General features: G+C 41.2%; 1 protein-coding gene across 1 annotated transcript in view; it reads left to right on the top strand.

Moving 5' to 3' along the window:
• Window positions 1–5112: 5112 nt before the first annotated feature.
• Window positions 5113–13792, top strand: part of LOC118370053 (receptor-type tyrosine-protein phosphatase T) — a 488900-nt gene continuing 480220 nt past the window's right edge. Inside the window, exon 1 of the mRNA XM_052498885.1 lies at window positions 5113–5547. Within this exon, the coding sequence (XP_052354845.1) occupies window positions 5472–5547 (76 nt within the window). The 5' untranslated portion in view covers window positions 5113–5471. The remainder of the gene's footprint in view (window positions 5548–13792) is intronic.

Raw genomic sequence — 13792 nt, 5'->3', positions numbered from 1 at the left:
GTTCACCATTGTCTTGTCGGTTATTGTTCCTTAAATTTTCTCACAGACCAGATTTGCCCCCACGAAAAATGCCCCTTAGGTATTAATTTAGAATCCACTAAATGTAATTATTGGCAGAGAGTCACGTCATTGGCGGAGAGTCAGGCAGAGAGTGACCTGTTTAAAAAAAAATCAATTTTATTTGGAATGGCAAGCCAGACAAAATTAAAAGGGACTGTTGTCTCACCCCATGTTCAAGAATGGCCTTGTTTCTCTTTATTCAGATTACAACAGCTCACTTTTGGTTATTTGAAAATGAAATACTCTCCAAAATATCGTTATTTTTTAAAACAAGGACTTGAAAATGAGATTGTGAAATCTGCAAACAACGTTTCCAGTCCGAGAATGAGAATGGTAAATGACTGTAATTAATAAATTAATTCAATAGATTCGAATACAAAAGAAGCCATCCATCCACCCATTATGGGCTATTCACAGGACAATAGATGGAGGGTAGGGGGAGAATTGTATCATCAATTTCTCAAGCCAAAACGTCTTGATGGCCTTCACCAGTTCATCTTTGCTTGTAGGCTTGGCTGAGTTACAGATGAATGTTTTCAGTTGAAGCCAAACAAGTTTGATTTAAATCAGGAGACCTACATGTAGAGATGAAAAAACTATTTTTTAGATATACTGTAGGCCTACTGTAGGTGTAGGCCTTTTTATTTATTCTTTGTTTTACTACATAAAGGTCTACTTGCTGGTGTCTTGGCCCAGTTTATGCACTCATTTGCAATGCAAAAGCTCAGTGGACAAAGGGCTGGACAACAGGCCGCACTGAAAAAAACGCATGGTTCCACAGAATACCAACTGGGATGGATTCCGAGGCAAATGTGGCTTACCAGTGAACCTCTGGGTGTTCATCATTAATACTGTGTCTCAGAAGTTTCTGTCCATGACTGATGCATCCCGAAAAAGAGTTAATGATTTAATGAGTACTTGAGGTCAGCGAGAAAGTCTGGACATGACCTGCTCTCCCTTATGAAAGGAATTAGGCACTTTACCATGTTTACTATGTACTGTAGGCTATGTTTACTTGTCAGACTACACAGTAGCCTAATAAACATATGCAGGAGGCTTCTCTCTTCAATATGATTTAAATGCGTTATTATCCAAATGTTTAAAGTGTGTGTGGGCGACCTCATGCAACAGCAAAATGTCGGATAAAGCATATACTGTACAGTACCTCTTCATCAACATCTTTATGCTTTCATTAATAAAATAATGATAAAAATACTTTGAAAAAGCAGATATTTCTTTCTTTATGGATCCATAACAAATTACTATGTGAATAAATATGACTGAATGACAGAAATATTGGAATAAAGTAGGCTAATGAAGGCAACAAATTGTTGCTTACTGGAACACCCAAAGTCATCCGATTATTATAATAGGATTTGAAGCAATAGCCTACCCGCGTGTGGTCAACTATTTCAGCACCGTTTCGCGCTGCTCTGAGACCAGCATGGGGACTGGTCTTGATAAATCAAGGAGATTTATCACTTAGCTAAAAAGTTGTGAAGAGATTTTTGATGTACCGATTCCATGGCACATGATTTATGAATAGACACACAATTTTCCGTTCCTCATGAAAACCCTAATCTGCTCACTTAAATTAATAGAGATCCTGGTCATGGTGCTTCCGTATCTTGTTACAGCATGATCAAAATGATAATGGACTATTAGCAGGACAGTAGACTCTTCAACCTTTACAAAAGGAAAGCTCGGCTGGGTGTAAAAAAAAAAATAATTCCAATTTGCAATGTATTAAAAGTACTCTAAAGTTGAACAATTTATCTCCAAACCTCATGCAACCACAAAATGTTGGATAAAGCATATACTGTACAGTATTTCTTTATCAACATCTTTATGCTTTCGTTAATAAAATAATAATAGAAATACTCTTTCAAAATTAATGGAAGAGGCAAGTGGAAGGGGGAAAAATGTTTTCAACCACTGTTTTTCATAAGGGCTATTAGCAGGACAATAGACACGATGTGGTCCCAAAAACACCTCTCTGACATAGACTCCAGCATATCTCTTGACGTCTTTGAATGTCTCGCCAGCTTCAATCCATATCTGGGCATCCAGCACGCAAAGGTCTTTGTTTGTCAGAGGAATCATATATATTTGTCAGACGAATCAAAAAATATATATATTGGTCATACTGGTCATGGCTCCCTAGTGGTGCAACGGTCTAAGGCACGAGGCATCACTACAGTCCCTGGTTCGAATCACATCTGGCTGTGATTGGGAGTCCCATAGGGCGACGCACAGTTAAATATAGGCTAAATAAACATACAGTATATCCACAGTTAAACAAGTCCTATATTGACATAACCAGAAAGGCCGCTCAGCAAGGAAGAAGCCACTGCTCAAAAAACGCCATAAAAAAGCCAGATGTTTTGCAACTGCACATGGGGACAAAGATCATACTTTTTGGAGAAATGTCCTCTGGTCTGATGAAACAAAAATAGAACTGTTTGGCCATAATGACCATTATTATTTTTGGAGGAAAAAAGCGGGACGCTTGCAAGCCGAAGAACACCATCCCAACTGTGAAGCACGGGGGTGGCAGCATCATGTTATGGGGGTGATTTGCTGCAGGAGGTACAGGTGCACTTCACAAAATAGATAGCATCATGAGGAGGAAACATGTGGATATATTGAAGCAACACCTCAAGACATCAGTCAGGAAGTTAAAGTTTGGTCGCAAATGGGTCTTCCAAATGGACAATGACCCCAAGCATACTTCCAAAGTTGTGGCAAAATGGCTTAAGGACAACAAAGTCAAGGTATTGGAGTGGCCATTACAAAGCCCTGACCTCATCCTATAGAACATTTGTGGTCAGAACTGAAATAGCGTGTTCGAGCAAAGAGGCCTACAAACCTGACTCAGTTACACCAGCTCTGTCAGGAGGCATGGGCCAAAATTCACCCAACTTATTGTGGGAAGCTTGTGAAAAGCTACCCGAAACATTTGACCCAAGTGAGATTTTTTTAAGGCAATTATGCCAAATACTAATTAGGTGTATGTAAACTTCTGACCCACTGGGAATGTGATGAAAGAAATAAAAGCTGAAATAAATCATTCTCTCTACTATTATTCTGACATTTCACATTCTTAATATAAAGTGGTGATCCTAACTGACCTAAGACAGGCAATTTTAAAGAAGGATTAAATGTCAGGAATTGTGAAAAACTCAGTTTAAATGTATTTGGCTAAGGTGTATGTAATCGTCTGACTTCAGAAGTGGAGGCTCCTCATAGGAGGAAGGGGAGGACCGTCCTTCTCAGTGAATTTCATACAAATAAAAGATAAAACTACACTAAATATATTAATGTCACTAAATAATTGATTAAAACTGTTTTGAAATGAAGGTCTACAGTAGCCTAAACAGCACACTGTAGGGTAGCCTGAGGACAGCTATTTTCTCACCCCCTTCCATATACTTACACAGTAATTATGACAACCTCCGGAGGACGTCCTCCAACCTATCAGAGCTCTTGCGGCATGAACTTTAATGTTGTCCACCCAATCAAAGGATCAGAGAATGAATGTAATACTGAAAAGGAACATTTTATGAACGTCTGAATTAGGGGTATGATTGAAGGTGATGTGCTGCTGTGCTCCCTACATGGTAGATGGCATCAGTGTCTGATGCATATATTTTGGTCAAGGTGTTTGAGACAGACTCGATGCAACCTGTGCTGAACGGAATACACGTTGTCTCATTTGCATTAAAATTAGTTAATTATGTCTTGCACAGTGATGAGATTGAACAGTCTGACTTGAACTCTAGGGGGTAACATACAATGATTATCAGATACAGGATACCTTTATGACGTCGACCTCCTTGAAATGGGCCAACAACAGAGCCCTATAACCAATGGTCTTTTAGCCTATATTTACTGTATTAATACACTGATTCATAATTTGATTATTATCTCAGGTCAAAATGTCAGGACAAGTCCACCGCCCAAGTGGAGAGTGTAATCCCTCAAAAGCATGAAGTAATCACAGTAATCATATATAAAATCATATTAATTATAAATCAACACACAGGATTAGCCTATACTTTTGTGTCTTGACTAATCAACTGAATGACTAAGCTATCCTTCAATAAGTATTTTGAAATCCACAATTTACTGTTTATGTAGCCAAATGTCTACGGATGTCAAATGTATTCTCATGCCTCCCCTTTATTCTGCAAAATCTTGTCAAAGTCTTTGCAATCACGAATCTTGAAAAAGTACAAGTGAAATTGAGGATTGAAGTCAGTAAATAGCCTAGTATAAGCAACAGCTCACAGAGAGAGTAAGCCAGGAAGCAATAAATAGGCATATGTGTGCAATAATGAAGCATTGAATTTTACATCTCAAAGGAAATGGTCAATTGAACACAATAAATATTTTGCAATAGCCATCTCAGTCTCCGGACTTGAACCCCATCGAAAACGGGGCGGCAGGTAGCCTAGTGTTTAGAGCGTTGGGTCAGTAACTGAAAGGTTGCTGGTTCGAATCCCTGAGCTGACAAGGTTAGTTTGTCCACTGTTCCCCGGTAGGCCGTCATTGTAAATAAGAACTTGTTTTTAACTGACAAAAATAATAATAATAACTTGTGGTTTGAATTGAAGAGGGCAGTCCATAAACGCAGATGAAGGCTATCAAGGATCTGGAAAGATAATTTATGAATGGCTTAAGAGCTCATAACATTTTTAGTAAAAGGCTCAGTGCTGTTATCGTGCAAAGGGAGGTTTTGAAAACAGAGGTGCTAATAATTTTGATCCCTATGTGTTTATTTTGTATTACTTGTTAAACAAAATCTCGTTATTTGTTTTCTATTGTATTAGTATAAAATAATATAATTTCCCCCCAAAATATTAGCATACAATATGCATTGTATTATTTATTTTCTACAATATTTGTTGCTTATCTTTATCAAGGGTGCCAATGAAATCTCACTTTTGACATAGCTAAAAGGTTATCAAAGCGCGGGAAGCTTTCATTGGGCGCACGAAAGGCTGCTCTTTTTTTAGGAAGCAGCCGCACTTTCGGCATCAGAAGTGAGTGTCAGCACTGGAGAAAGAATAGCTCGCACACTGTCACTTCTTTCTTCTGCCCCAGCACAGCGGAATATAAGACTCCAACACAGAGATAGAGGTTCAAACGTCGTGTCGGAGCGGCAGGTAGGCTTTAGGGAACGCGGGGACATCGGAATGTTCTGCCACTCTCCTTGCTCTTCTCTATCTGTTCTCAACTCCGCTTGCCATCAGTTACTGATTGAAGTCATACAATCAACCGGGATTGCTGTCTACTGCCTTTCAGTGAGTCTACTCCCTCACTGCAATACCAATGCGAGGGTACTGTCAGTGTATACAGTCAGCGAGTAAACGGACGGGAGGCGCGCATGTAAAATAGTCACCGACAAAATGGACAAAGGGAACTACATCATTGCTTCGCTTCTTTTTCAACTGCTGGACTTAATATGTGGACAGTTCTTTCCAGGTAAGTGTATTCTTGTTTCTCGGAAGTGCTTAGAAGCCTATAGGCTACTTTCATCTCAGTAGAGTCTGCTTTGGAGATGGCGATACGCAGGGACTGTGGGCAGGTGCATGCGTAGGAGTTAATGCTGCGTCTCCAACTTTTATTTTCGAATATTGTAGGCTACATAATTGAACCCGCACGCACGTACGCTCCCAACACACGCACACAAACACACACACACACACACACACACACACACACACACACACACACACACACACACACACACACACACACACACACACACACACACACACAACACACACACACACGCACACACACACACACACACACACACACACACACACACACACACACACACACACACACTCACACACACACACGGTATCAAAATGCACGCCCTTCGAGCACTTGTTACTCAAAGCGCAATTTGGGGAGCTTTTTGGTCAAGATGTTTTTAACATGTAGCCTGGGCTATAAAACATGACATTGACAAAGTCGAGAATATTGACGTGTATCTGTAATGCAAACTCGTTATGACACAGATAGGCTAAACTATCCAACACATAACCATTACACAAAGCAGCGGTAATTTCGGAGTAGTTTATAACGTGATAATAAGTAAACTACGCATAACGTTGAATAGGCTATACGTGGACCAACTCGAATAAACTCTGCTTTTATTTATTTTTTAAACAACATTTCACTATACACGAGGCCAATTCCTATAACCTAACCTAGGCTATGTACGGATATAATCTACCTCCCATATTCATACTCGCGATTCGAAATGAGGTTTTGATTGGAAATAAGTGAGACAGACCCATTGCGACATTGTGGTAAAAGTTTTCGTGGAAAATATATTTGTGCTGTAACCTATATTTAAACAGTTTAACATGACGGTAGTTGGACGAAATTTTTAAATAACTTGATACCACGGAACAGACTGCTGTCTCAGTCACCTTAGCTTTTTCTTGCTCTCAAACTGTATCTAGTTGAATATCTGATAGTAGGCCAAATGAACAAAATCATTAAATACATGTAGGCCTTCTTCAAATCCACTGTTAATAAACAGAAAAACGATTCTAAATAAGAAAATAACATTAATAATCGTGACATTTGTGAACGTGGTTGAAATCCATAGACTGAAAGGCCAAATGTCAAATATTTTATTTTATTTGTTTTACAATTTTTATCATACTTTTTCAGTGCCATTGAATGTCTTATCTCGTCTATGAGCAAGGCTACAACAAGTATTCATCCGAGACAGATGAGAAAGCGAGACACCCCACTGGCTGTTATTTTCTGGGGGGTTTTCTGGTTAAATGAAAGTCAATGAATTATTTAGACCAGAACCTGCTGCTATTGCCTTGGGTGTCTATGGGACACACACTCAGTTAAGTTGACCGGAACTTAGCATTTAAAAAAATATCAATGACCAGAGTGAATTATCTTCATTTATCCACCATCTTCGGTGTTCATGAGTTTGATACGGTCTGCCTGCTGAGTTGTTCACCCGTAAGGTGGCGCTCTGGGCACATCATTATATTACGTTCACCCACAAAAGAGGATCATGCGCGCAAGAGAACTTTACTAAACAGTCAAGGACAAAGATAGTTGTAAATCGGAGACTCGTGGAATACCCTTTCTTCATTAAAACAAATTAAGGCAGTTTATTACTTACGTTTGTGGTTATTTATCGTAGAAATTGATGATCACACTTTATGGATTGGTGTCCATTTTATTTATTTCCGATGCATAACTCCATATCGATTTGGTGGTAGACTGATTTATTTTTTAAATCAAACTTAATTATTGGACAAAGGCATGGAAACCTCTCTTTTGTTGGTCATGTGCATTAGTTACACAACTTTAATATATAATGAATGTGCAGTAGGCCCTGCTGTAAATCAGGATATTCTGTGTAGATATTTATTTTATTTTTATGAATTGATATGTCATGCCAGTCAGTCATCTGCATTTCAGCACCACTCTCCCAAATAAGCAGAAGAACAGACAACCAACATTATTCATTTCAGTGGGAAATAGTAGTGTTGAATGCAGCCCATGGTGTTTTTTTCATTGGCCATTGCCCCTTTGCCAAGGAAAGAAATCTAGTGGAAAAATGTTGCTTCTCTGCATACATTACCAAGGGCTCCCCACTCCTTTGCATACATCATCCTGCAGCACCCTAACACCTGCATTGTAACAGGAGACAGCAGTCACTCTGTATGCTGGAGAGGACACTCGCTAGCCAAGTGCTGCCAGACTAATGGTAATTCCAGGCTGATGCAGTGTCAGTGTTCAAGGCCCCTCTCGCCAGCTCTTCCATTTTAGGGAGCAGGTTCGTGTTTTTCGTCATAAATCTTGTTCTGGAAGCGGCTTTGCAAAGTGGTCACTAGCTGGCACAGCCACAAAGTCATAATATCTTAAGATTTTTAAACTAACCCTAACCTTAGGCATACTGCTAACGCCGACCTTAAATTAAGACGAAAACGCCCATTGTTGTTTTCAAAAAAAAAAAAAATATATATATATATAGCCAATTTTGACTTTGCAGCTGGCCCCACTAAGGGAAAATCACTGTTCTGCCTCCAGGACAAAACTCATGACAATAAGTGTCAACCTGCTGTTAGGGAGGGACACATGTTGGCGGCTTAGAGATAGTGTGTGTGTGTGTGTGTGTGTGTGTGTGTGTGTGTGTGTGTGTGTGTGTGTGTGTGTGTGTGTGTGTGTGTGTGTGTGTGTGTGTGTGTGTTAGGTTTTGTTGATATTCCACAATGGCTGAAGCCAAAAAGTAAGGGGTGTTATTTAGGATTGGTTTGACTTGGGATTTTATTTACATTGAACACAAATATGAACGCAACCATTTCAAAGACGTTACTGAGTTACAGTTCATATGAGGAAATCAGTCAATTGAAATAAATGAATTAGGCCCTATCTATGGATTTCACATGACTGGGAACACAGATACCGTACCTTAAAAAAAAGTAGGGGGGTGGATCAGAAAACCTGTCAGTATCTGGTGTGACCACCATTTGCATCATGCAGCATGACACATCTCCTTTGCATAGAGTTGATCAGGCTGTTGATTGTGGCCTGTGGAATGTTGTCCCATTTGTCTTCAATGGTTGTGCGAAATTGCTGGATATTGGCGGGAACTGGAACACGCTGTGTACACGTTCATTTGAGCACGTCTGGTTAATATACAGGCCATTGAAGAACTGGAGCTTTTTCAGCTTCCATGAATTGTGTCCAGATCCTTGCGACATGGGGCCGCGCATTATCATGCGTTAAACATGAGATGATGGCGGTGGATGAATGGCACGACAATGGGCCTCAGGATCTTGTCACGGTATATCTATGCATTTAAATTGTCATCGTAAAATGCAATTGTGTTCATTGTCCGTAGCTTATGCCTGACCACACCATAACCCCAATGTCACCATGGGGCACTCTGTTCACAACATTGGCACACAACGCCATACACGCTGTCTGCCATCTGCCTGGTACAGTTGAAACCGGGATTCATCCGTGAAGAGTACACTTCTCCAGCGTGTCAGTGGCAATCGAACGTAAGCATTTGTCCACTGAAGCCAATTACGACTGCAGTCAGGTCAAGACCCTGGTGTGGATGACGAGCATTCAGATGAGACGGTTTCTGACAGTTTGTGCAGAAATGCTTTGTTTGTGCAAACTCACAGTTTCATCAGCTGTCCGGGTGGCTGGTCTCAGATGACCCCGTAGATGAAAAACCTGTATGTGGAGGTCCTGGGCTGGTGTGCTTAAACGGAGTCTGCGGCTGTGAGGCCAGTTAGACATACTGACAAATTTTCTAAAACAACGTATGTGTAAGGGGTGCGTAATCGATGGCAGGGAAATCAGACGCAGGATAGCAGATCTTGGTAATAGCCGGAGCAGTTCATTAGCAAAACCCACAGAATAAAAATAACAAGAATAATTGGGTAACAAAACCCCGTCGCACACCAAACAAAACGTGCACAAGCACTTACAATAAACAATGCTACACAAAGACATGGGGGGAACAGAGGGTTAAATACACAACAAATGATTGAAACCAGGTATGAGGAAAAACAAGACAAGACACATGGAAAATGAAAAGTGGATCGATGATGACTAGAAGTCCGGCGACGCCGAGTGCCGAGCGCCGCCCGAACAAGGAGAGGACCCGACCTCGGCAGAAGTTGTGACAGTATGGTAGAGAAATTAACATTAAATTCTCTGGCAACAGCTCTGGTGGACATCCCTGCAGTCAGCATGCCAATTGTACACTTCCTCAAAACTTGAGACATCTGTAGCATAGAGTTGTGGCCGTTTACTGTCCCCAGCACAAGGTGCACCTGTGTAACAATCATGCTGTTTAATCAGCTTTTTGATATGCCACACCTGCCAGGTGGCTGGATTATCTTGGCAAAGGAGAAATGCTCACTAACAAGGATGTAAACACATTTGTGCACCCAAGTTGAGAGAAATAAGCTTTTTGTGTGTATGGAAAATTTCTGGGATCTTTTATTTCAGCTCGTGAAACATGGGACCAACACTTTACATGTTGCGTTTATTTCTTTGTTCAGTATAGTTATTTTTAATTTCTCTGTTGCTATACTTCCATAATTGTGCTTTATTCCACAGGTAGGCAAACATACACTTGAACTTTTAATTAGGTATTGTGATTGAATAACAATTTCAAAGAGGTCTGAATATTGTAATAGAAGATGGTTAAAGAAACTGGATTTCATCCAAACAAGAAATTGTGTCAAGCAATTCAACTGGGATTGCCCCAGCAAATGTAAACTGGCAGTCACTCAAGCACTGATAGAGGAAACGACTACACCTCCAGAACTACAGAGAGGGGGGAAATGTACTTCAAGTGGTCGAGAAATGAAACAACTGAGAGCACAAATGGGGTTGGGAGGCTGTCAGAGAGTTAATGAATTTCACACGCATGCCTATCCTTTGGGCCTTTTAGAAAAAAAGGTTGAAAACAGTCAAAAAGGAGAAAAATATATCTGGAACATGATTTTTCCCAATCAATCCATGAGAACCTGTCAGAAGCCTAATTGTTTCTTTCAACTCACAGTTATCGTCTGGCCCCTTGTGTTGCCGTGGCTCCAGCGGGTCAGCAGAGTGGCAGGAGCACTTTTTGACAAGCTGTCTGTCACTCACCGGTACTGTCTGTTTAGTATGCTCACCCACCCGGTCACATTCTCTCTTTTTTTTTTCCAGAGAATAGAGCTGCATTTGCTGTGTGAGTGGATGGAGCTGTATTTGCCAGTGGTCTGCTTATCTGCATGACTGTGTCACCCTAATCCACAGCACTTATTCTATTTGCCTGACTAAATGACAGCTTAATCCAGGGGCAGGCCTGTGCCATAGGATGCTAAAGTGCAAGTTGCTGGAAGAATGTCTCTCTCTCTCTCTCTCTCTCTCTCTCTTTTTCAATGACATACTTAAAAGCTAGATATCATGCCTGAAAACCTTGTTGTGAAGCACAGGAGGAATGCCTGGTTTTATTGCTGACCGAGGCTCATATTCTTTGAGGTGAAAACCAGGGCCCGTATTTATAAAGTGTTTTAGAGTAGGAGTGCTGAACTATCTAGGATCAGTTTTGTCCTTTAAATCATAATTAGATTCATGAACGTACGGGGGAAATTGATCCGTTGTACTGTCACCTGGGAATTGACAGCGCAGGTCAAGACATAAACCGTAATTTGAGCAAAGACCTATCTCGCCATTGTTTGTGGTGTGAGAAAGGGACAAAGAAATTATCAAATTCTAACTGGCGAGGAAGTGACACACAATTTTCCATGTGTTCTATTCCTACGCCATACAGTATGTGGACATTTTCTTATCAATTGATGGCGATTAGTATAGTTCTCACGTTAAAGAACCTGTTGGACTTGTTTGGATGTTATCAAGACTACACAGAAATACCAAATCATCCCTAAAGAGAGAACTCCAGTGTTGTAGCTAGCAGTTAATCAGCGACATCCATCTCATGCTATCATCTTACACTATACTGTGTCTTGCTGGAATTCTATTCAGAGAGGGAAACTAAAGCTGAGGATTTTAAGACCATACACAGGAGGCCAATCTCCCCACACCTTGGGTGTTTTCCAAATGGCACCCTATTCCTTACATAGTGTACTACTTTTAACCAGAGTGTCTATTGGCTCTCGTCAAAATTAGTGCAACTATATAGGAAATAGTGTGCTATTTGGGAAGCAGCTCTTCATTACACAGTAGCAGAAACTCTACTACTGAAATCAGAGTGGTGAGCTAAAGGGAGATAGAGAGGGAGGGGGAGAGAGCAGGAGAGTGTGGAGGCAAGATAGGGAGAGGGAAGAGTAAGAGGGGAAGGTTCAGGTGAGATAGGAGGAAGAGAGTGTATGAGAGAGAATGGAGAATGAAAGGGATGGATAGACAGAAAGAGAACGCTCCTCTGTGTAGACTCAAGAGACTGTGCCAGAATAAGGAAGGTCCCCCCGAGGCTGTGGAAGCTCTGCTTACGGTTTGCTCAACAATCCTCCAGCTCTCAAACAGGCGTCTTTTGACGTGATGTTTGCGAAGTGAGCCTTCAATTCTCCCAGGACTCACAGTACAGTAATCCAGCATCTGCCTCCCATCTCCACTCTGCTCTCCCGGCAGCTTTGACTCTTATCTTTCTTTCTTCATTGTCTCTCTTTCTCCTCATTTTTCACTCACCCTCACACCAACAAATCCGCACCAACTAGCCAGATATCTTCATCGATAATGACATGCACCGTCATTTCTCCATCTCTCCTCCTCAAAGTGTGAGACGGATGGAGAAGTACATGCACATTCCCTTCCCCCATCGTAATTGTCAGGATCCATCAAAAATATTACCGCTAATTGGACAGAGAGGAAGAGAGGGTTAACGTAAATTCAGACTTGATTAATAGATAATTACTTCTGTCATCAACGTAAATAATTACCGGCAAATTGCTGCTCAGATTGGAAGCCTCCAACAAAAAGCTGCTGCAGTGCCAGCCGTCTCTGCCTCTCCGTCAAACATTTATTTCAGATTTAGAGGGTAGCCATGGAAAACTGCTCCTCATATTAGATTTTACAGGTACAGTGCACCAAAAAGTTGGTGACCACAGTGCATTCGGAAAGCATTCACACCCCTTAACTTTTTCCATCTTTTTTTCCATTATGGAATTATTCTAAAACGGATGAAATAAGAAACGCTCTTCATCAATCTCCACACAATACTCTATAATGACAATGCGAAAACAGGTTTTTAGAAATGTTTATTAAATGTATTAAAAATAAAAAAACAGAAGCACCTTATTTACATAAGTATTCAGACCCTTTGCGATAAGACTCGAAATTGGGGTCAGGTGCATCCCGTTTGTTGATAATCCTTGAAATGTTTCTACAACTTGATTCACCTATGGTCCACCTATGGTAAATTCAATTGATTGGACATGATTTGGAAAGGAACACACCTGTCTATATAAGGTCCCACAGTTGACAGTGCATGTTAGAGCAAAAACCAAGCTATGAGGTCGAAGGAATTGTCCGTAGAGCTCCGAGACACGATTGTGTCGAGGCATAGATCTGGGGAAGGGTAGTAAAAGAATTCTGCAGCATTGAAGGTCCCCAAGAACACAGTGTCCTCCATCATTCTTAGATGGAAGAAGTATGGAACCACCAAGACTCTCCCTATAGCTTGCCGCCCAGCCAATCTGAACACTCGGTGGAGAAGGGCCTTGGTCAGGGAGGTGACCAAGAACCCAAAGAGGTCCAGAATTTCTCTGTGGAGATGGGAGAACCATCCAGAAGAACAACCATCTCTGCACCACTCCACCAATCAGGCCTTTATGGTAGAGTGGTCAGACAGAAGCCACTCCTCAGTAAAAGGCACATGACTGCCTGCTTGGAGTTTACCAAAAGGACCTAAAGGACTCAGACCATGAGAAATAACATTCTCTGATCTGATGAAACAAAGATTGCACTCTTTGGCCTGAATCAGAGCATCACGTCTGGAGGAAACCTGGCGCCATCACTACGGTGAGGCATGGTGGTGGCAGCATCATGCTGTGGGGATGTTTTTCAGCGCCAGGGACTGGGAGACTAGTCAGGATCGAGGGAAAGATGAACTCGGCAAAGTACAGAGAGATCCTTTGATGAAAATCTGCTCCACAGCTCTCAAGACCTCAGACTGGTTCAACTTCCATCAGGGCAATGACTCTAAGCACAT

Source organism: Oncorhynchus keta, chromosome 37, assembly GCF_023373465.1.
Source record: "Oncorhynchus keta strain PuntledgeMale-10-30-2019 chromosome 37, Oket_V2, whole genome shotgun sequence".
NCBI classification, from domain to species: Eukaryota; Metazoa; Chordata; class Actinopteri; order Salmoniformes; family Salmonidae; genus Oncorhynchus; species Oncorhynchus keta.
The sequence above is the reverse complement of the archived record's forward strand: the minus strand, read 5'-3'. Positions and strand labels throughout refer to the sequence as shown.